This window comes from Urocampus carinirostris, chromosome 8 (assembly GCF_059441175.1).
Source record: "Urocampus carinirostris isolate Australia breed hairy pipefish chromosome 8, RoL_Ucar_1.0, whole genome shotgun sequence".
Taxonomy (NCBI): Eukaryota; Metazoa; Chordata; class Actinopteri; order Syngnathiformes; family Syngnathidae; genus Urocampus; species Urocampus carinirostris.
In genome coordinates, this window is record NC_142356.1 from 27748066 (window position 1) to 27769905 (window position 21840).

Sequence of the window (21840 nt, forward strand, 5' to 3'; positions counted from 1 at the left end):
CACCAGGAATAACAAAAGCAGAGAGACCACACTTTTGTGGATTTCGAGAACACATTTGAGTATGCCAAACCGCCTTGTGGGCCGCCGAGTGGGCCACCATGCGGAAGTACAGCATGGGCCAGAAACTAGTTCAGACCATTGAACATCCGCCAAGGCCCACAGTAAGGGAAATGATCAGCGGTACCATTCGAGTGTGGTTTTAAACCACAGTCAGTATGAAACAAGGCTGCATTCTCTCTCTAACTTTATTCAACATATTCCTGGAGAGGGTAATGGCGGGAGCCTCCGACCAACATGAAACTACAGTCAGAATCGGGAGAGATAACATCACCAACCTCCGTTTTGCTGATGATATTTCCAGAATGCAGTAGAAGAACAGAAACTCAGAGATCTGGTCAATGGCCTGAACAAACCATCAACCCAGATGGAAAGCAGCACAAAAAAGGTAAAGTAATGACCCCAGAGTATGACTATAAACATTATCATCAATCATCAAGAGCTTGAACCTGTCACCAAGTTTAAATACATTGGAGCTGTTATATCAAAACAGTGTTCAGAATGAGATATTATGGCTAGCATAGCATAAACCACAGCCACACTCGCCAAATTTAGAATAGGATAGAATAGAATAGAATAGACCTTTATTGTCATTGTTACAAAATGGGTTGAACATATTTTGACAACAAAATTGGGCGTGGCACTCCAGTTTCACATTTAACAGTGAGGATAAAAAAACAAAGAAAATAAAGGGACAAAGAAGATAAGGTTATAATTTACACAATATAAAGGAACAAAGAAGATAAGGTTATAAATTACACAATATCTACACAAGAAATATGGCATGTAGGATGTTACATACAATTTTGGGATTGTATTAGAGCAATATGCGTTAAGTGCAAAAAATCGTCAACATTGTGCAAAAAATAGTCAACATTGTGCAAAGTGAGCATAGGCATGAATATAATTTCATATCTGTATGAGGTAGTGTGTTTGCAAGAGTTTCAGTTGGTTGTGCGGTGTGTGTTAAAGGTGTTAATGGCTCTGGGGAAGAAACTGTCTCTGAGTCTGTTTGTTTTTGTTTTGTGTGACCTGTAGCGCTTGCCGGAAGGCAGCAGGTCAAAGAGGTTGCGGCCGGGGAGAATTCTTTGATGATGTCTTCTGCTCTGCTGAGGTAGCGAGAGCAGGCAATGTCTTCCAGACTGGGTAGAGAGCAAACAACGATTTTCTGGGCTGTGTTGATGACCCTCTGAAGCGTTTTCCTGTCTGCTGCCATGCACCCAACATGCCACACTGTAATGCAGTATGTTAGAAAGCTCTCCAAAGTGGCTTTGTAAAAGGACACCAGCAGTTGCTGTTTCACATGATTTTTCCTGAGCACTCTAGGGAAATGGAATCGCTGCTGGGCCTTCCCTACCACCGCTCTGGTGTTTGCAGAACAGGAGAGGTTATCGGAGATGTGCACACCCAGGAATTTGAAAGAGTGGACTCTACACTGTCTCCCTTTAAAATGAGTGGTGCTGGGTTCCTGCCTTTCCTCCTGAAGTCCAGTATGAGTTCTTTTGTTTTTGTGGTGTTCAGTATGAGGTGGTTTTTCGAACACCACGTTGTCAGTGACTCCACCTCATCCCTGTACGCCGCCTCGTCCCCTTCAGAGATGAGACCGATCAAGGTGGTATCGTCGGCGTACTTAACAATTGCGTTCGTGAGGTGGGTCGTGAGCAGTCGGAGGTGTAGAGTGTGAAAGGCAGGGGGCTCAGTACACAACCTTGGGGGGAGCCAGTGCTCAGTTTCCGGGTGGGAAAGAGGTGGTTCCAAAGTTTCACGGTCTGTATGCGATTTGAAAGGAAGTCCATTATCCAGTGGCAGATGGGGGAAGAGAGTCCTAGGTGTGAGAGTTTCTCCACCAGGATCTCCGGGATGATGGTGTTGAAGGCTGAGCTGAAGTCCAGAAAGAGCATTCTGACGTATCTCCCCCGGTGGTCCAGGTGTCTCAGCGTGTTGTGCAGTGCTGTGTTCATGGCGTCGTCAGTGGAGCGGTTTGCCCTCTAGGCAAACTGGTGGAGGTCCAGTGTGGGTGGCAAGGTGTCCATGATATGCTGGGACACCAACCTCTCGAAGCACTTCATGACCACAGGCGTAAGAGCGACAGGCATGTAGTCCTTGAGGCTTTCCACTGCTGACTTCAGTTTTCAGCACACGCCTTACTTCATGCTCCTGAAATGTCAGTGTGTTACTGCTGGTTGTTTGTGGGTGTGATGTGACTGTTTGTGGCCTTCCAGCTTCAAAGCGAGTAAATAACTGATTAAAATCCGCAGCTAGTGAAGCATCAGCCCCAACAGTTGCCAGGTTGTTGCCTCTGAAGTTTGTGATGTGTTGTAGACCCTGCCACATCCTCCTCGAGTCATTTCCAGCGAAGAGGTGCTCGATCCTCCTCATGATGGCTGCCTTTGCGCCCTCAATGCCTCTCTTCAGGTCAGCCCTGGCCACGCTGTAAAGAGCCTTGTCTCCAGACCTGAAGACGGTGTTGCAGTGTTTTAGGAGGGTTTTTCCCCCTAGTGGGAGGTGGCTAGAGTCAAGAACAAATTCACATTTCTGACTCTTTCTGGGAGATTGATACCGAGGAGGGGATTCCCAGCTCCCTTGCCCAACCCAACTGATCTGTTGGGAGTCATTAGGTGACCAAACCCCCCAAATCCAACCCTTAATGCCAGCGCCTTGCAGGGAGGCAATGAGTACAAATGTTGTAAGTCTTAGGTATGACTCGGCTGAGGCTTGAACCCAGTCTCGGGGCGGGCACCCTACCCCCAAGGCCACAGAGCTGGATTAATATCATGTGATGAATTAAAATAATGCGTTGTTTTCGCAACAATGCAAAGACCAAACCTACACCTTTGGTTGAATAATATTGCAATTTTAGTTAATCGTTTTCCAAAGGGGAGTGAATAAAAAATTGTGTGAGTCAAGTGGTAAAAGATTTTTAATTCAGCATTCAACTGAATCCCATTGCACCAGGAGCAAATCCCGAGTTTGAATCCTTGTATCATAATTGAAGTGACTCATATTGAAATTGCAACAATGGAATCGAAGTAGATCATAATATGAGTCAATCAAATGTTCAAAAGCATACTCGCCTATTTCAACCAAAAAGACCCTTGCGTGAGAGAGCCGAGCACTGTGATGGGGTTGGGCCGCCACAGCGACACAGGTGCCGATTCAAATTGAGCCAGCGCCTCTCCACTTCAAAGGCACCAACAGCAAGTTTGGAAGCCGGTTTGCAGCCTACTCAATGTCTTCCCCATTAAAGCTAGTGGCGCTCAGTCGTCGTGGGACTATTTTTAGTCGCCTTCGAGATGAGAGAAGGGAGCGAGGGGGTGCCGGCGTGTATCGAGCGCGGGAGATGTCGATCGAAAGACAAAGCGGGTGACGGGAAAAGGGAGGCAAAAAGAAAAATAAAGGTGCCAAAAGTCACGTTGCCGCTGCAGGCACAAGCAATTTACGGGTGAACTACATGAGGACAGAACTCAAGTCATACTCGTGTGATTTATTTTCTTTCTTTTAAACCACTTCCAATATTAAATAGTGTTTAAGTTCAAAATGAAAGACTGGTTGTTTGCTTGAAAGAAGGAGACAAAAAATAAAAACTAGTCAGCAGAGCGAGCCTGATCATAAGCCAAATGCTCGAACTTAAGAACCAAACTAAATTTTGTCTTTGTACAGGATGCCCCGGATTGTAATTCGCAGATCTAAGCAGCCATAACAATGAAGTAAGGACATTTTCAGTTTATTGTTTTCAGTCCTGCTTTGAGTGGTCTACGTAACGTGTTTTCGGATTACATGACTATTCAAGATGGCAATTAAAAAGACGAGCACATATTTACTACCGCATAACAAAAGGCTGAAATGTGAACCCTATATTTCAAGATGACAGCGCCAGGGGAACCATACCGAAAATAGTGCCAGATTGTAACACAGACGTGGGAGTAGTCTTTTGTTTCATTTGTCATTTGTGGTTATTGTGGTACCGGACCAAATTGCATTCGCTTGTTATTATTCCTTGAGAAGAAAAAGGAAACTCCATCAAACGGCTATTAATGCTGATGATCCTGAAAGAGGAGAATGGCTTTATTGATATATATTTCCACTAAGGTTCAACTCAGACAAATAAATTTAGGAATTTGTTATATTTATGGTTGACAAAGTTGAAATATCGTAAGTTGTAAATATTTAATTAAGGTACCTCCCAATTTGCTCCTGTTATATATTCTATGAGTAACATTGGCAAAAAATGGACTAATTTATTTTCTTCTGTTTTGATGCAGAAAAAGAAAAAGCCGCACCATTTTTTTTAAATATAGTGTTGAAAGTGTAACCAAACGATAGCTGCTTATAGTCCTGAACTAACTTTCAAGTCGTCCATTCCTACACTGTCATAGTATCATGAAGTAAAAAAAAATGTAGTCATCTCATTCATAATCCAAAAAACAAGTTAAAAAAAAAACTTGTTTTGAATATTCTGTAATAAAAACATTTTTGTCACTTGTAAACCGATGCCCATTTTGACAGTTTCACCTTAGATGTGCACCTCCCCACAACTCAAGAACTCCATACTCGTTCCACCAGGAGGGCGATGCCACAGAAACGGGGGTTTCCACCTTCAGGTGCAATCAAAAGAATGCACGGAAAACCCTCTGCATCCCCTTTCTAAAATAGATCTGTCCAGAAGTCAGAATACATTGTACTACAAACCACTAGTTAAAAGAGTCTTGACTCTTTGGATCATTTTTCCGAAAACTGTTTTTTTCTAACGTTCCCCCACTTGCGGAGTGCCAAAAATGCTCCAACAAAACTTCAACACCCAAGCTCCAAATTGATCCCAGTAAGATGCAAAATTTGAAACCCAAGCCAGGTTAACTCTAAATCCCAACCAGGAACGTTTGGACATGGAATGCCGCGCCGCAACACAACAATGGACTTCATTTCAATCTGCAAGCCAAAGGCCTTAAGCAGGAGTTCAACTTTAAGAACTAACACCTCTGCTTAACTGTGTTTTTGAGACCTAACATTCCACTAGATGTCTCTCCTCATGACGACAAGCATACAATAAGCTAAGATAAGCCAGTCGTACATCACAACTTTGCAGACCAGGTGGTATTGATCTTATCATGTGCAGACACCATAACAGACGTTCATAAACCACAGTAAACAGTGGGTTAGGGCAGTAAACAGTAAAACACGACACACAAAAGCTATACTATTCAACACCACTGGCAATGACTATTCCAAAAAAAATGTGCAGCTGTCGGATGAGGCAGCTCACCTTGTCGCAAAGCACAAAAAGCGATATTTAGAGAAACTGAGGTTAGCATTATTAACGGTAGCTACCGACCTATACAATCTTAGGGCCCGGTCACACAGCTGTTTGCGTCTGTATCGCGGGTAAAATTTTGCGGGGTTTTTTTGCCCGTGGTTGGCCGCGATGGAAAATGCGCAAAATTGGCCAACCCGCTGTTCATCGCGTCATTTCCGCGTCATTTTCTCGTGTGGACCACGGGTATAAAAGCTGCCAACCCGGCGTTATGCCGAGAAATGCATCCTTGCCGAGCTTTGCATGCCCTACTACATCCACTTGTACCTTGTTTTATCTCACTTTTATGTCACTTTTAGGGAATTTAATGGCGAACATATAACCAAAACCACTTCGTCTTGCATTTGTTGGGAATGTAATACAACTTAAACCATTCCGTCTTTGTATTTGTTGTGAATGTAATCGAACGGTAATGTACGCCGTATACAAATCACTTTTGAGCAGGTAACATGTTTATTTTGCCTTTTTTAATTCAAATCGCTCGTATTGAAACTGTTATGCACTCTACCGTAAAGCTTATTTCTGCATAATAAGCTTTACGGTAGAGTGCATAACACTTCTCAAAAGTGATTTATATATGGTGTGCATTACCGTTCGATTACGTTCACAACAAAAACAAAGACGGAATGCTTTATGTTGTATTACATTCCCAACAAATGCAAGACGAAGTGGATTTGGTTATATGTTCGCCATTACATTCCCTAAAAGTGAGATAAAACGAGGTAAAAGCGGTTGTAGTAGCGAGGGGATGCAAATCTCGGCAGGGATGCATTTCTCGGCATAACACCGGGCTGTAGAAATCCTAACCGCTCAAGACACAGTCCCGTGAAGATCAAGATTTCAAGCTATGGCACCGAAGAAGCTAATATGTTATTATTGTAATAGTTTTTCATTTTTATTTTATTATCTTGTTATGAAATGAAAAGAAATGTCAAGAAATAAAAATGGATTAAGACGAGGTCACTACGGTGACGGGGATCCATGTCCACCCCTTGACGTCTCGAGCGCAACTGACGTGTGCTCGGCAAATCGCGCTGTATATATTTGACCGTCACACGCGTAACACGCTAATTTCACGTAATAACACCGCAATACAGGCGCAGAACATGCTATGACCGTGCTCCACCCACGATTACCCGCTGAAATTTCGCGTCCTACCCATGTGTAACCAGCCAGAGCATGTCGTTCCGCGTCATTTCCGCATCATTACCTCGTGTGCTGCCCGCGGTTAACACGTGGTCTAAAGTTTTGAGCAGCGCAAAACTTTTTTGCGCGGCCAACCGCGTGTGAATTTCCGACCGCGTGTAAAGCACTGCTGTATCTCGTCTATATGGCGATCTCAAAGCGTCCAACAGCGTCTGCTTCACTGGCAAGAATTTCTGGCCGTGATTCAGCCTCGATACGCCCGTGAAAGGCTTGGTGACCGGGCCCTAAAGTTTTGAGCAGCGCGAAACTTTTTCGCGCGGCCAACCGCGTGTGAATTTCCGACCGCGTGTAAAGCACTGCTGTATCTCGTCTGTATGGCGATCTCAAAGCGTCCAACAGCGTCTGCTTCACAGGCAGAAATTTCTGGCCGTGATTCAGACGCAAACGGCTGTGTGACCGGGCCCTTACTCATGACATATATACAAATCTAACTAAATCCACCTGTCTGCCTGACTTCAGTCCACATGATCTGTACCACTATATTGTAAATGAGTAACCCCATACACTGATGCTTATCTAAGGGGCCGGTCACACAGCCGTTTGCGGCTGAATCACGGCTAAAATTTTGCGTTTTTTTTTTTGCCCGTGGTTGCCCGGGATGGAAAATGCGCAAATTTGGCCAACCCGCTGTTCATCTGTGGTATGGCCGGAAAAAAGACGCCGGCGACTGTTCCGCTTCCTCATCGCGTCATTTCTGCGTCATTTTCTCGTGTGGACCACGGGTATAAAAGCTCCCGAGCCGGTGTTGTGCCCAAATCCGACTCCTACGCAACAGGCTCACCCCCCCACCCCCTCGCGTGAACGCGCATTCTGGTGCGATCGCTTTTGACTTTTTCATCCGCGTTAACAAACGCATTTTGTAGAATACGATCGCACTTTATTGTTTAAATTAACGCGTTATATAGACTAGGATCTCCCACTTGTTATAATTATCTCGCTTTATAGTTTTAATAAGCGTTTTATAAAGAATACGATCGCTTTCGTTGGAAGCGCAGCAGAATGCGCGTTCACGCGATGGGGGGGAGGATTTTATCTACGGTGTGCATTACTGTTCGATTACGTTCACAACAAAAGCAAAGACGGAGTGGATTAAGTTGTATTACATTTCCAACAAATGCAAGACGATGTGGTTTTAGTTATATGTTCGCCATTACATTACTTAAAAGTGAGATAAAACGAGGTAAAGGTGGTTGTATTAGCGAGGAGATGCAAATCACGGCACCGGGCTGTAGCAATCTTAACCGCACAAGACACAGTCCCGTTAAGATCAAGATTTCAAGCTATGGCACCAATTTTATTTTGTTGTCCTGAGAAGAAATGCCAAGAAATAAATATGGATTAAGACGAGAACACTACGTTGACAGGGGGGGGGGGGGGGTGGGGGGGGGTTTAGGGGAGATTGTTGTAACTTCTTTATTCATTATCCATTATCGATCAATTCATAATACGCTACAAAGCTCAGGAGCCGGGACTCTTACTCTCTACCAAAAGGCTAAGCTAAGGTCCCAGAATTAAAGTTTGGCTGCGAATGCACCGAAAGATTTATTCAAAATGAAGAGAAACTACGCTGACGGGGATCCATGTTCACCCCCTTGACGTCACGAGCACAAATGACGTGTGCTCGGCCTTCGCGCTGTTTATACGCGTAACACACGCGTAACACGCTAATTTCACGTAATAACACCGCGATACAGGCGCAGAACATGCTATTACCATGCTCCACCCACGATTACCTGCTGAAATTTCCCGTCCTACCCATGTGTAAGCACGCCCTGGCCGCGGCCAGAGCACGTCGTTCCGCGTCATTTCCGCGTCATTTCCTCGTGTTGACCACGTGTGCGGCACGCGGTTTAACACGTGCTCAAACTTTTGAGCAGCTCAAAAGTTTTGAACGCGGCCAACCACGTGAAAATTTCCGACCGCGAGTAAAGCACTGCTCTATCTCGTCTATATGGCGGTCTCTAAACGTCCAACAGCGCTCAACAGCATCTGATTCACGGCCAGAAATTTCTGGCCGTGGTTCAGCCTCAGTACGCTCGTGAAAGGCTGTGTGCCCGCGCTCTGGAGACTTGAGCAGCACCAAATAATTTTGCGCTGCCACCCGCGCGCGAATTTCCGACTGCGAGTTAAGCACCGCTGTATCTCGTCTGAATGGCGATCTTAATGCCTCCAATGACGTCCGCCTCAAAGGCAGAAATTCCTGGCCGTGATTCAGCCGCAAATGTCTGTGTGACCGGCCCCTAAAAGCTTATAAAAGTCTGGATGCTAACCAGTTCTTTGTAGCTGGTAGGCTTTTCTATGCTTCCATAAAATGCCCCCCTAGCACAAACGATTCTAAAACAACTTTGTATCTAAATTTGGGGGTGAATGTAATGGAACAGTAAAGCACGGGGCATTTTCAGATGGTATATAAATCACTTTTGAGCATGTTGAAAATATATACTTTGGTGAAATGAAGTTGTATCTTTTGAACATTCCTTTCCCGTTGATAATTTGGCAGTTTATTTCGGCGTAATAAGCATTGTGTCATAGTACATAACAGTTTTCAATACATGTGTTTATTGGGAGATTACCGTTCTGAATCCATCGTTAATACAATATAAGCAGCTAATTCACGTAATAAGAATTGGCAACGGTAAGACATAACATACAGCCTGTAGGTAGTTAGCACTAGCTAACTTATTATATTGATTGGCATTGACGTGACGCCTTCCTACTTAACATAAAACTGATCGGAAATACAGGAGAGGCCTATCATTTTTGTGCCTCTGTAGATAAACATTGCCGTCTTCCGTCTTCATCAAAAGTGGTACAATTTCAAATCGGGCTCAGAACCGTGTCCACAGCACAGTAATAAATCACCATGATAAATAGTGCTGGTTATATTCATGGATGTTGGTATTTTTTTTCAACTGAACTGCCTATTCAACTGCTAAGCCTTCAAGTACTTTCTTGCCGTCCGTCATGACTCTCATTCTGCTAGAAAATGCATCGTGATATCACTTGCAAAGGGACAATAAATTGATCCAGAGTAGTCCTGGAAAATTTCAAACAGCTTTGTCTGGAAGCTCCAAAATAACTTGGCAATTATGTTGTTCTTTTCTCTATGTTTTATCAATTTAATCTCCATTTTAATAAACATTTTTGCTTTTACTTACCAGCTTTCATCATTGCGTGACATCATGTTTTCATAAATCCTTTCTGTTGATTAATATTAAACGTGCACATGATTCCAACTTCATTGAGGACTTGTGTGTGTGTCAATAGGAATACAATGAACCGCTTAAACACTAATAATTCACCTAAATTGACATACAGCCACTTTCAAACTAATGGCTGGGTAAGGAACTCTCTTTCTAAGCCTGTAAGTTCTTGTTTTAAGGGACCCATAGCCCATACTAGAAGGCAACAGGTCAAACAGGTGCGGGTCAGGGTGAGCGGAAGTTGAGGAGTTTCTGCCTAACAGGACTGTCATAATTGAATCAACTAGTTCGTTCAATTACTCGTCCTACTATGTTTTGTCTAATAACTTCAGACTAGTCAAGTCAAATCAAAGTTTATTTTTATAGCCCTTTATTACAAGGAATCTCAAAGGGCTGAGCACATATTACTGCAAACTACACACTACTATTACACCATACCCTGATCTAAAACCTACAAGGCAAGGAAAAACTTAAAACCTAGAAAAAATGAATTACCGTAAACCAAGGGTATGAAACCTATTTGACCCAAAACCAATGAATTAATGATATTTAGATGTTTCTATTCTTGAGAGCCACACGATACTTTATATTTTAAGACAAAATTCGACAAAACTGCTGAACCCGCTCTCTAGACAAAGGATACATTCTTCAGAATTTTATTTCACTTTGTGACATTTGATAATCTGAAAAATATATGTGATACAATAATAATGCCACAGCCTGTGTCCCATATCAACAAATACAAGGCTTTAAAATTGTCTTCCTCCCGCAGTTTCTTACAATCGTTGATGCTCATTTTGAACAATGTGTGACCAGAGGTCTTGTGTAAAAGAGTTACTTGTTACTGTGAAGAGAAAGATACAGATGGATCTACCTTCAGCTATGTGACACCTACAAGCTACAACCAATACCGCTCACCAAATCAAATTGCTCTGAGTGCTTGGCTGGAGTTTTTGGTGTTTACAGTTGGTTCTGTTGGTTTTTATCATAAAGTGTCTCAAAAGTGGACACACATGCACAGGATCCCATGGGGACGCACAGCCAAAACGGTGTCTGTTGGTCTAACACCATGACTGTAAACTGTAGTTGGAACTCTGCCCTACACATTATGGACCGAACCATGCAATTACTGCGTTGCTTCAGCTTTGTATATACAACAATTAGAATGATACAGAGAAGACTTGCATGTTCATTTATATTTTCTCCCAGCCAGATGCACTTGTGAAAAGGATGTACTTATTAAAAGAGCTACATCTGGTTCACGAGCTATACATTCTGAATCCCCTCCCGATACGTTAGGAGGCATACTCCAAACCACCCAAACACCAACTCCAACCAAAAAGTGAACCATTAATGTAACCAATCAGGTAGTGAGCATTTTGAAGTGTGTTAGTAGGACAGGAAGACTGAAGATATAAGCGAGCGAATAAGAAAGTGTGGCAGACGTTAAGAGGTGTAAGAGAACACATTGATGTGAGGGAGCTTTGAAACGTGTATGTGTATTTGTGTATTTGTGTGCATGTGTGTATGCACCTGCTGGTGATGCTCGATGCCCATGCTGATGGTGTTGATGAGGATGGCAATCATGATGCCTCTGTTGAAGTACTTGCTCTCCACGATGCCCCACAGTTTCCTTCTGGTGCCGTGCCAGATCTTACTACATCGCTCGCCAGCGCCCAGGCCGCCGTCCCAGCCTTCTGCCATCTTGTCAGAGTCACCCGTACCTGCCCGATCCACTGCGTTGTCTTCACCCGCGGCGGGCGTGTGACCGTCGGAGACTGGCGGGGGCTCACTGGACGTGGCGTGATTGGATTTGTGATGGTGGCGTCCTAATTGTGGATAAAATTCTAAATATATTATAGAAAACACATTCTCTTGGTATCCATTCATTCATTCATTAGCTGCACCGCTTATCCTCAGTAGGGTCGCAGGGGTGCTGGAGCCCATCCCAGCTATCTTCGGGCAATGGGCAGAGGACACCCTGAACTGGTCGCCAGCAGGTCGCAGGGCTCTCTTGGTAAACTTTACGTCTTAATTTCTCATCAAATTTTCTTCCTTAAAACTTGAGGTTTTTTTTTTTTAATTTAAAGAAACCCCACTGATGATAGAACTTTGTTACTCTTTGCCACAATTTCCTAACTTGTGTCATCCATTTCAGCCGGAACAGCTTTGCTAAAAGTAAGATAAAAGCACATTGGCGCAGTGGGAAATGAATATTAAGGGCTCTTTGACCTTAGTTGGGCATTGTCTACAAATATACAATAGGAAAGACTATGTATGAGATTAAGTAATTATGAAGGTGGGGTGGATTGTTTGAGGTTCACTTAAAGAGTATCTTTTTAAGTAAGAGTTAAAATTCCCAATCCGAGTTAAAAAAAAATATATATTTTTTTCCCCCACAGTGCTTATCTGTTTTATGTTTTTCGCTGTCTGGTTGGAACACATCCGGAAGGTAGAATGAAGAGAGGAGGAGGGTGGGGATTTAATGCTTGTGCAGTTTTGTTAGTGTAGCATTAACATGTAAGGAAAGGCCTGGTTTAAATACAGTCCAGACGCCAACCCCAACCTCAAAAACGATGAAATAGAACAGTTTATTTATGCACATCTCAGAATTGCAAGCACAGCATGGAGAGATTGACTGATGACATAAACTATGAGATGGCGGCAATGAGTAAGAAAGTTCCGAATTCCATACTGCACCTTTAATCAACCAGACGACATAGCGGAAACACATCGTATTGTTATTTTACTTAAAATAAAAGGCACAACATGCTGTTTAGGGCAGTAAAAAAAAAAAAAAAAAGATTTTATATATATATATATATATATATATATATATATATATATATATATATATATAGAGAGAGAGAGAGAGAGAGAGAGAGATAGAGAGAGATAGAGAGAAAGAGAGATAGAGAGATAGAGAGATAGAGAGATAGAGAGATAGAGAGATAGAGAGATAGAGAGATAGAGAGATAGAGAGATAGAGAGATAGAGAGAGAGAGCGCGAGAGAGAGCGCGAGAGAGAGAGCGCGAGAGAGAGACCGCGAGAGAGAGCGCGAGAGAGAGCGCGAGAGAGAGCGCGAGAGAGAGCGAGAGAAAGAGCGAGAGAGAGAGAGAGCGAGAGAGAGAAAGAGAAAGAGAGAGAGTGAGAGAGAGAGCGAGAGAGAGAGCGAGAGAGAGAGAGAGCGAGAGCGAGAGCGGGAGAGAGAGAGAGAGAGAGAGAGAGAGAGAGAGAGAGAGAGAGAGAGAGAGAGCGAGAGCAAGAGCGGGAGAGAGAGAGAGAGAGAGAGAGAGAGAGAGAGAGAGAGAGAGAGAGAGAGAGAGAGAGAGAGAGAGAGAGAGAGAGAGAGAGAGATTACCATGGGGTCATTGCAGAAATTTAGAGAAGGTTTAGCATCTTTCGATATTAGATATGAAATCTAACAGAGAAACTCCTATATTTAGGCAAACATTGCCAATGAAAATAAATAAAATGTGGAAAAATACTTTCAAATTGGTAAATCAATCCTTTACATGCTAGTTTTGTCACTTTACAGTCTGCATGAGGTTACCCAACTTGAACTGTCATGGAAATTAATATTAAATGTTTTTTTTTTGTTTTTTTGTCTGTTCTTTTTTTTTTTAACAAATACACTGTTCATAAGCACTATGAGATATTAAACCTTAGTGACGAAAAAAGAACACTGAGGGGGGAAAAAACTTAATAATGGATTTATGATCAAATCTTACAGATCTAATTTACTACTTAATTGTGAGCCTCTAAAAAGACCCCCAGCCCTCCAGCTAAGGAACATTTTCTATGCCATTCAATATAATAGTCTGACTCCCGTGAATATTTTTTTCTACCATGTGGCCCCGGAGGTCAAATGAGTTTGACACCCATGCATTGGAGATACAGATCTTCATTAAAACTCGCTGATAGTACACAGTTTTATCAGACTTACCAGGCGGCAAATTGCTGAAGCCACTTCGCCCTCCCCTCCCGTTGGCCTTTCTTTCCCTGGCATCGGCACGACGACCCCTGCCAACTCCGCGGAAGCCTCTGGGTTTTCCCCGCAGGGTGTTGAAGAGTGCGAGGGCTTGTCGGCGGGCCTTGCGGATGAAGTGGCAAAGGAGCTGGAAGAGTTCCTCGTAGCAGTCGCCCGGTTCGCTTGCCAGCGTGGACGAAGACGAACATCTCGCTCGCTGCTCCTGCATCAGCTGGTGTTCTCGCTGTTTGGTTTCCGAGAACTGGGTGGCGATCACCACCAGGCACAGGTTGATCATGAAGAATGAGCCCACCTGCAAGGGGTAAGTCACACCAAACACAAATTAAGCATCGAAGTTGGTAATAGTTTTGTATGTTTAACTCATTCAATGCCAAACGTTTCTCTGAAATGGGAAGAACTGGTGCCAAATGTTTCATTCAGACTCAATTTTTAAGAACTACATAACATTTTATTCTGTAGCATTGCAGGCATAGCTTTAACCCTCATATCACATTCGAAAAGAGCAAGTTTCTAACTTACCATTGTTTGTTTAGAAACAGTTTCTTAAAAATATTTTTTTCCAAGAAAACCTCTGGGAAAATCAGCTTTATCTGAAATGTTGCATTTCAAGGAGAATGTTTACTTTCACTTTTTTATGCATTTGTGATACCTCCAATATTTAAACAATGCTTTCAACAAAATAAATAGTACTTTGTTTGCAAAATAACATGTTATTGCAAGAACGATACATGAACGTTTTAAAAACTTTTCAACACTGGATGATCCTGGTCACATGATCACATGGTTTCGGTCACCATGGCGATTGCGTTCTTGTGGACTTACACGAATCGTACAGTTTTCTTTTTTTTTTCACGCCCACAAGGCGCATATAAATGTCTCAGATTTCATTCAGAATGTGATCTGCGCCCTATCGCCCAGTTCGCCTGATGACAGAGGTCCTTGTGAAAGTTTGAATTGGGCTTGCAGTGTATGCACAAAATGTTTGTTTTGACGCCTAAAATTGCAAAGATGCACTTACTCGAACAGTTAACTCGCACAGTTTAAACTGGCCATGAACTAAGCTTAGGAACACAGGAATCAAGCTGCCGCGATAGAAGAGAAAATTGATGAATCGGTGGTTCGAAAATGGAGGAAGCTGAAAAATGAGCTCAGACAAGGAAATAAAATGCAGCTGAGCTTTTGCAGATGTAGGGCAAGGTTGCCCGAATTGGAAAAAAGACTCAAGCACTGGATCATCGAGCAAAGCTCAAGTGGCAGAAGCGTTTCGACGGTCGCAGAAACTGACTGTAAAAACGAATCATTTGATGGTGATTTGGCGCAGCTGTTCTTGTCAGAAACTGAGCATGAAGACTTTGACGGCTTTGTTTGATAAGGTTTAATGGTAAAAATAGAAAGAAAGAAAAAATTACCAAACTCTTGTCTAGCTCTCTCTCTCTTTTTTTTAATTGTGTTAATTTGGGGTTTTAGATTGTGATAAATACTTAAATAACCACAACCTAACTCAGTTTTGCTCGTGCTGCTTTTTTTCGTTTAATACGCACACTTGTATGATTGTCTGTGGGGTTTTAAGGCTCGGCACTTGCGCCCAATGAGCTGGTGCGCCATAAGTGTCGCTAAATCATGAAAAGTGTGCCTTGAAACATGCTGCGCCTAATGGGCTTGAAAATAAAATAATCCCTAACTGACCCGACGATGACGAAGGGACTTTTTGCGTTTGTTACCTGATTTAAGGATTTTGATTCTTCCATTACAAGTAAAACAAAAGTAAAATACATCGTAAAATGACAAAAATAAAATCAATGATTCCATTGTTTTTGCCATTTAAGAACTCTCAGTAGCAAAGGCCGTAAACCGAACGTGTTAATTGTAATTTTAATAAAACCAGCGAAGCAACAAATATTTGCCTGATAAATCAATACACTTTTCAAAAAGTAATCAACTTTATTACATGAGGGCACTTAGCAGTGTGACTTTGCCAGTGTTTTGCTCCGTGTGGAAGTATGTGTGTGTGTGTTACTGTGCGTCGACTAATGATTTGACAGAAAACCTTGTAGTGTTTTCTCACCTCCAGCAGTGTAATATCATGAATATGATTTGTCATGGTGAAGATGCTGGGACCCGCAAGCGTCGGGGAGTCAATCAAGATAGTGAACAAAACAAAAAACAAACAGTAAGAAGGGTATGGGGGCAAACTCAAGGAGTGAAGCCTATTTGTGAATGATTAAAAATCAAAAATGAATCAAAACACAGAATAAAAGCTACAAATATATAAAAATCTGTTTTGTTTGAGAACATTAACACAATTAAATCAGCACAAAACCTAAAGAAGATTATATGACATGTGCAGATTAAAGGTATAGCCAAACAGAATTTGTTTTTGCAGTTAGGCGCAGAACGGGCAGTGTTCACAATTGTGCAAATATGTTGCAAAATGTTCCACACGCTGAGGGACTCCATAAATGTAGCCATTTTCGTTGATTGGTTCCGGATAGTTTTCAATATTGGCCATTGCTTTTTGCTCTGTTCTTTGATATTCCACACCCTTCTATTTGTAAGCTAGAAATTTTAATAAAAATAAGGGGTTCAGGAGAGGATTTTAACAACAGATTAGAGTGTTGCATCTAGAGGTTGTTTGTACAGTCCTTTCCTGTTCTCCTTGGAACTTCAAAATTCTTTTATTTCTTGTACCCTTATCTGATGCATGCAGATATTTTTTTCTAACACAACTAAAACAAAATGATCTTATCACACATGTCACGGTCGCCATGGCTACCAGTCTGCCGCGCCCCCGAACTCAGCTGCAGCAGATCAGCTGATTGCTGGTCTGCTATTTAAGGCTGGATTTTGGGTTTGGCGGGCGCTGGCTCACTACACAATCCCAGGTCTGTTATGCCTTGTCCTGTTTTAGGTTTAAACATTTTCCGTCTGTTATGCCTTGTCCTGTTGAGTTCGTGCCGGAGGAACTCTGTATTGTTCTGTTTTGGTCCCGGAGTTTTGGACAACTTTTATTTTGTTAAATAAAACTTATGGATCGTCACGCAATTGAGTTCTCCCTTCCTGCCTCCTGCCTCCATTCTGGTCCGGTCACCCCTTCCAGTTCCACCACGCCACGTGACAACACACTGTAAACAAAACTAAACCAAGTCCCTGAAAATGTCCTTTTCCCACTGAAATTTACTTTTGTTTTCTTTAAGTGTTATCATAAATTATAATAATAATAATAATGATAATACTATTGTTATTATGAATTATTATTGTTATTGTTATGTTTATAGTATAATGTTTAACACGTTTGGATACAAAAGATGATCCATATATTGAGAAAAAAGGCAAAACATTTTGTCCATTTGATTATTATATTTTGTTTCTTTTTGTTAAATATGTTCTTATTCTAGATCTCAGGGTAAGCAAAACTATCTGGCATGTTTTTATTCTTTTTGTTTTTGTTAGAAAATTGTTTACGCATTTAGTTGTTTTGTTTTTTTAGATAGTTTTAACATGTTTTCAGAGTTAATATACATTTATAGTATGTTTGTAACTATAGTAAGAAATAATCAAATTGAATTTAATGCCCTGTTTTTTTCTAGTAAAATCGGAAAAATATATAATTTAACGTATTTTACATGATTTTCTACTATGTCAGTGTCCCAATACTTTTATCGAAGCCTTATTCAGGGTTTTTTCAGTGCCATATTTCTCTGCGGTCTTTGTATTTGCCAAGAGGCCCAACGCCTTTGGAGCTCTTTAATTGCTTTTAAAGGCTAATCGGATAAGGGCTGGCTAACTATTCCCACGGTTGAAGCACGAACACGATCCTTCTTGTTTGGACTTAATAGCGGAAAAAATTGGCATACACAAGACATGCATCAAAGTGAGCGAAGGTGATTAGCCTGTCGGAGTTTCGTTAAGATTATTTTCCTTTTAAAGTGTTCCGCTTAAAGATCAAAGTTATGTGAGTGGGTCCTTTTGGTCCATCTCTTTCCCGGCGTCCTTTCTTACCAGTCAGCCATCCATCACCACTCGTGTTCATCATCGCCGTCCTGCTTCCCACCTTTCATCTCCCACTGCCCCCCTCCATCCATTTTCAAGGCCATTTCATCATTTTTTTCCTCAACAGCATTCCAAACCAGTTTCTACAATTCCTGGGTTTGCCTTTGCCTCAAAACTCATTAGCATGCCACCTATAGATACAGTATAGTGAAAGGATTGAAGGGAGCTGAAGTTGATTCAGTAGTGCAATTAATCAAGAGCAGACCGGCAAGGGAAAGGGTTTTATCCCTTCACTCAACTCTTCTTAGCCCTTGCTATATCCAATAGCACCGGGTGTGCTGACCTCAGGCACAATCTTTAACAATATTAAGAAAACTAAAAATATAAAACAAAAAACAACCAACAAGTGAAGAAAAACTGCAACTTGGAGGCCAAAAGTCGTTTCCCTTTTTTTTTCATCCTCATGCCAGTTAACAGAGAAAGCACATTTACTTTGCTTTGGTTCTCTACTCTTTTAAGTGATGAATCGCATGCAACTATGTTCATGATCAGATACCTCAAGCATGTTGGTTTAGGAGCATCAAAAAAGGAGAAAAAACGGACTGTGCTACTTAAGAATACCGAATACGGACATGAAGACTCATTTTTAAAGCCTGTTGCCAAACGCTTGGGGAATATGGCCTTGACACCTTTAGCAGCAGAATGCTACCAACGACATGTTGTTTGTGTTTTTAAATCACGTCATAATTCAAAATAGCGACTACCAGATTTGGATAGCTATTACCAATCGGAACACATGTTCACTTTCTGCAAAAAAAAATGCGAATGAGGGCTGCGTCATGTAAAATGGCATCCCTATATTTTTAGACAACAGCGCCAGGACAACCTTAGTGAAGAGAATAGTGCCAGAATGCAATACAGATGTCCAAAGTCGTCTTTTTGTGTTTTTATCATTGGTGGTGATTGCTGTTGTAAAAAACCAAATTGTATTTACTTATCATCGTTCCCAAGGATTAAATAATTTATGACAATGACTCTGATGATGTGGAAGGAAAACTGTAGCATTTTGGATGGATAACTTTACACTGCTATTCAATAAACAAATGTATACACACTGAAAAGTTGAAATAATGTGAGCAAGTAATCAATGTTTAATGAAGAACCATCAAATGTCCAATTTGTTCCTTCGATGTTCTATGTGAATAATGTTGGCAAAAAACGCAATCGACATGGTGACCGAAACCATGTGATCATGTGAGAACATTTCTCTCAAAGGACGTCATACAGGTTTTCAGATCTCATCGTGGTGTTTTGTATTTACAGCGTGTGCATTGTGTTAAAGGGCAGCTTGCTGTTTTACTCAGTGTCATGCACACTAAAGGAATTTGGCGACCGAACGCCAACCTTATCAAACTGTGCTTTTTTTTTAACTCCAAAAAGTGCCCCCTCACGTCTGACGACAAAAGTAAAATGTCGGTCGAGAGTGGCATTGCGTGCTGTTGCCGCCATGTGTTCATGGGGCTTTACCGTAACCCTGAATCATATTTTTTAAACACAAATTTATTTCATATAACTTTCCTCGAATGGCCCGACTGTATGATGATAATGCTCAAACAAGAATTCCTACTTATATCAAAGGCCTGGGAGCCACAGCCGGCTCCCAATAAGGTTTTAGTCAGGCCCTGAGATGATGTTGATTCATTATGGTATCACAAACCAGGAATTGTTTATTGTTTTCACTTTACGTCACTTCACCATGCACTTTATTCCATTAAAGTTTTGTGAATGAAAATTGCTGTTTTTTTTAAGTGATTTTATCCCATTTTTTATAGGATATAAAACACAGGATAAAGATATATGTATGTACCGGAGCCTTGTCCCCCTAGTGGGGGTGCCTGGAATTAAGAACATACATATTTGTCTCTTTCTGGGCAAATGATACAGAGGTGGGGATTCCCAGGCCCCTCGCTCGACCCAACTGATGTGTTGGAACATTTCGTTGGGAGTCTTTGGGGACTTAAACCTCAATTGCAACCTCTATATGCCGAGAGTCAAGCAAGGAGGCAACGGGTACCCAGGGTTGGGTAGGGTTACTTTAACTTGATTACTTTCAATTACTTTTGGATTACTCCAATACCAAATATGCTAAAATAAGACAAAAGAAACTAAATATGAATACAGTTATGACTCACAATACATGGTAAGCTTTCTCTCCTGGCTTTGATCTCTTTGATCTCCGGCAAAACTAACATAAAATGCGACAGAAACAAAATGAAGATAAATCCAAACATCATTTTTGCCGTTCCATGTATTCCGTTACTCCCCAAGCCTGCACAAAATTTAGTAATTTTAATCATATTTAGTTTATTTTGTTTTTATTAGCATATTTGGTATTGGAGTAATCCAAAAGTAATTAAAAGTAATCAAGTTAAAGTAACCCCACCCAACCCTGCGGGTACCAATGTTGTATGTCTTAGTTATAACTTGGCCAAAGCTCGAACCAGCGACCTCCCAGTCTTGGGGCAGGGGCCCTACCCCCAAGGCCACCTTCATGTAATGAAGATTTTTATACCAAGGACATTTGCCTTTTGTTCATAATGAAAATATTTCTTTACCTATCAAATCAAATTGGAATATATTTGTTCACTTTTCAGAAGGTTCACAAGACCATAATTGTCATTGTAAAATTGTTTAACATTCGATCATTTTATTTGGGCTTCCCATTCGCTTCACACCCTACACTACCAATAATTCAGCACGTTATCTCATGATGAAGCTCTCACTAGATTACCTTAAATCATCCCTGCGACAATCAAGTTTAAGGCTTCTTGATGCCAGCCCCTTACAAGGGCGAAGAGAAAAGTTGATTTTGAGTATAACTTTCAACGCCCATTGCAGGCTGAATACACGTTGGTTCGGACGAAGCCTCAGGGTACTGCCTAGGTCCCTTTGGCCCTTTTGGGTAGTCTCTTATTACTGTCCGCATTCAGCCATACTCACCATCCAAGGTCACTACACAATCAGCAGCCTTACTCGTATGCCATTAACCCACTAAGTGCAAGACAAAACTCTGAAAAAAGGGCCACAAACATAAGGTCAAAGCAACGACCTCTTGAAATGGTGTTTTGCACCATGGCCACCAATGTGCCTTGGCGACAAAGAATAAACATAACTTATCCACCTCTCCGTGGACACCCGGACCTTGAAGCGACGTGATCATTTCAGTGGTCAGCAAACTCTTTGAGAGGTATGGTGTGCAAAAAAACAATCAGTCTGTTGCTGCTTCGGGCAAAGAAAGTTAATTAGGCCTTAATACACCCATTAGCATAGTCTTCTTCATTTTTTTTTCTTTCTTTTCATTTCACCCACGTAAGAAATAATCAAATTGAATTTAATGCCATTTTCCCATTACCGTATAACTTTTATAATGGAAACCTGCTTACTCTCATTAAATCAATGAACCATGGATGTACATAGAATTGTAGCTTCATTTAGAAAAAATGTTGTTATGATGATCATTGAGTTTTATCATCTGTATCAACCAACATGGTGCCCCCTTTTTGAATCAGATAAAATTACATTTTGGCCCCTCGGATATCTTTATATTTAGAAACAACTACATTGGCACAGTTATCTACCAGTGGAACAAATAGTATTCTTATTTTTTAAATTAAGCTGTAATATCATATTTTAACTGCTTCAACTCACGATGATAAGCAGGATGAAGTAGATGAAGTTGTAGAACGAGTGTGCATCCATTACATAGTACATGATCTCCACCCAGCCCTCCAGTGTGATCACCTGCACACAAAACAAAAATTAACTCACATTAATATAATCATAAAGGTTGGGTGCATCATTTGAAGTGTCCTTAAACAAAATGAAAGTAAAATATTTTCTCTATTGTCATGTGTTAACAATGCCCAACTGAGTCCAAAGTTACAAGTGTATTATTAAATTAGGCGCAGGCGCAAACGGCCCCGAGCAAAAAGACCAAAAAAATAAAGGGATTTCATAACAACAATAGCAAGGAGCTTTTTTTTTTTTTTCAGAAGATATCCGTTAAAATGGTGGTGATTCCAAC

The 21840-nt window shown here is 41.5% G+C and overlaps 1 protein-coding gene across 1 annotated transcript in view; it reads right to left on the reverse strand.

Moving 5' to 3' along the window:
* cacna1ib (calcium voltage-gated channel subunit alpha1 Ib) overlaps positions 1 to 21840 on the reverse strand; it is a 142158-nt gene that overhangs the window by 84019 nt on the left and 36299 nt on the right. Inside the window, exons 7-9 of the mRNA XM_088342921.1 lie at positions 21465 to 21557; positions 13722 to 14058; positions 11308 to 11603 (exon numbers count right to left, since the gene is read on the reverse strand). Of these exons, the coding sequence (XP_088199047.1) occupies positions 11308 to 11603; positions 13722 to 14058; positions 21465 to 21557 (726 nt within the window). The remainder of the gene's footprint in view (positions 1 to 11307; positions 11604 to 13721; positions 14059 to 21464; positions 21558 to 21840) is intronic.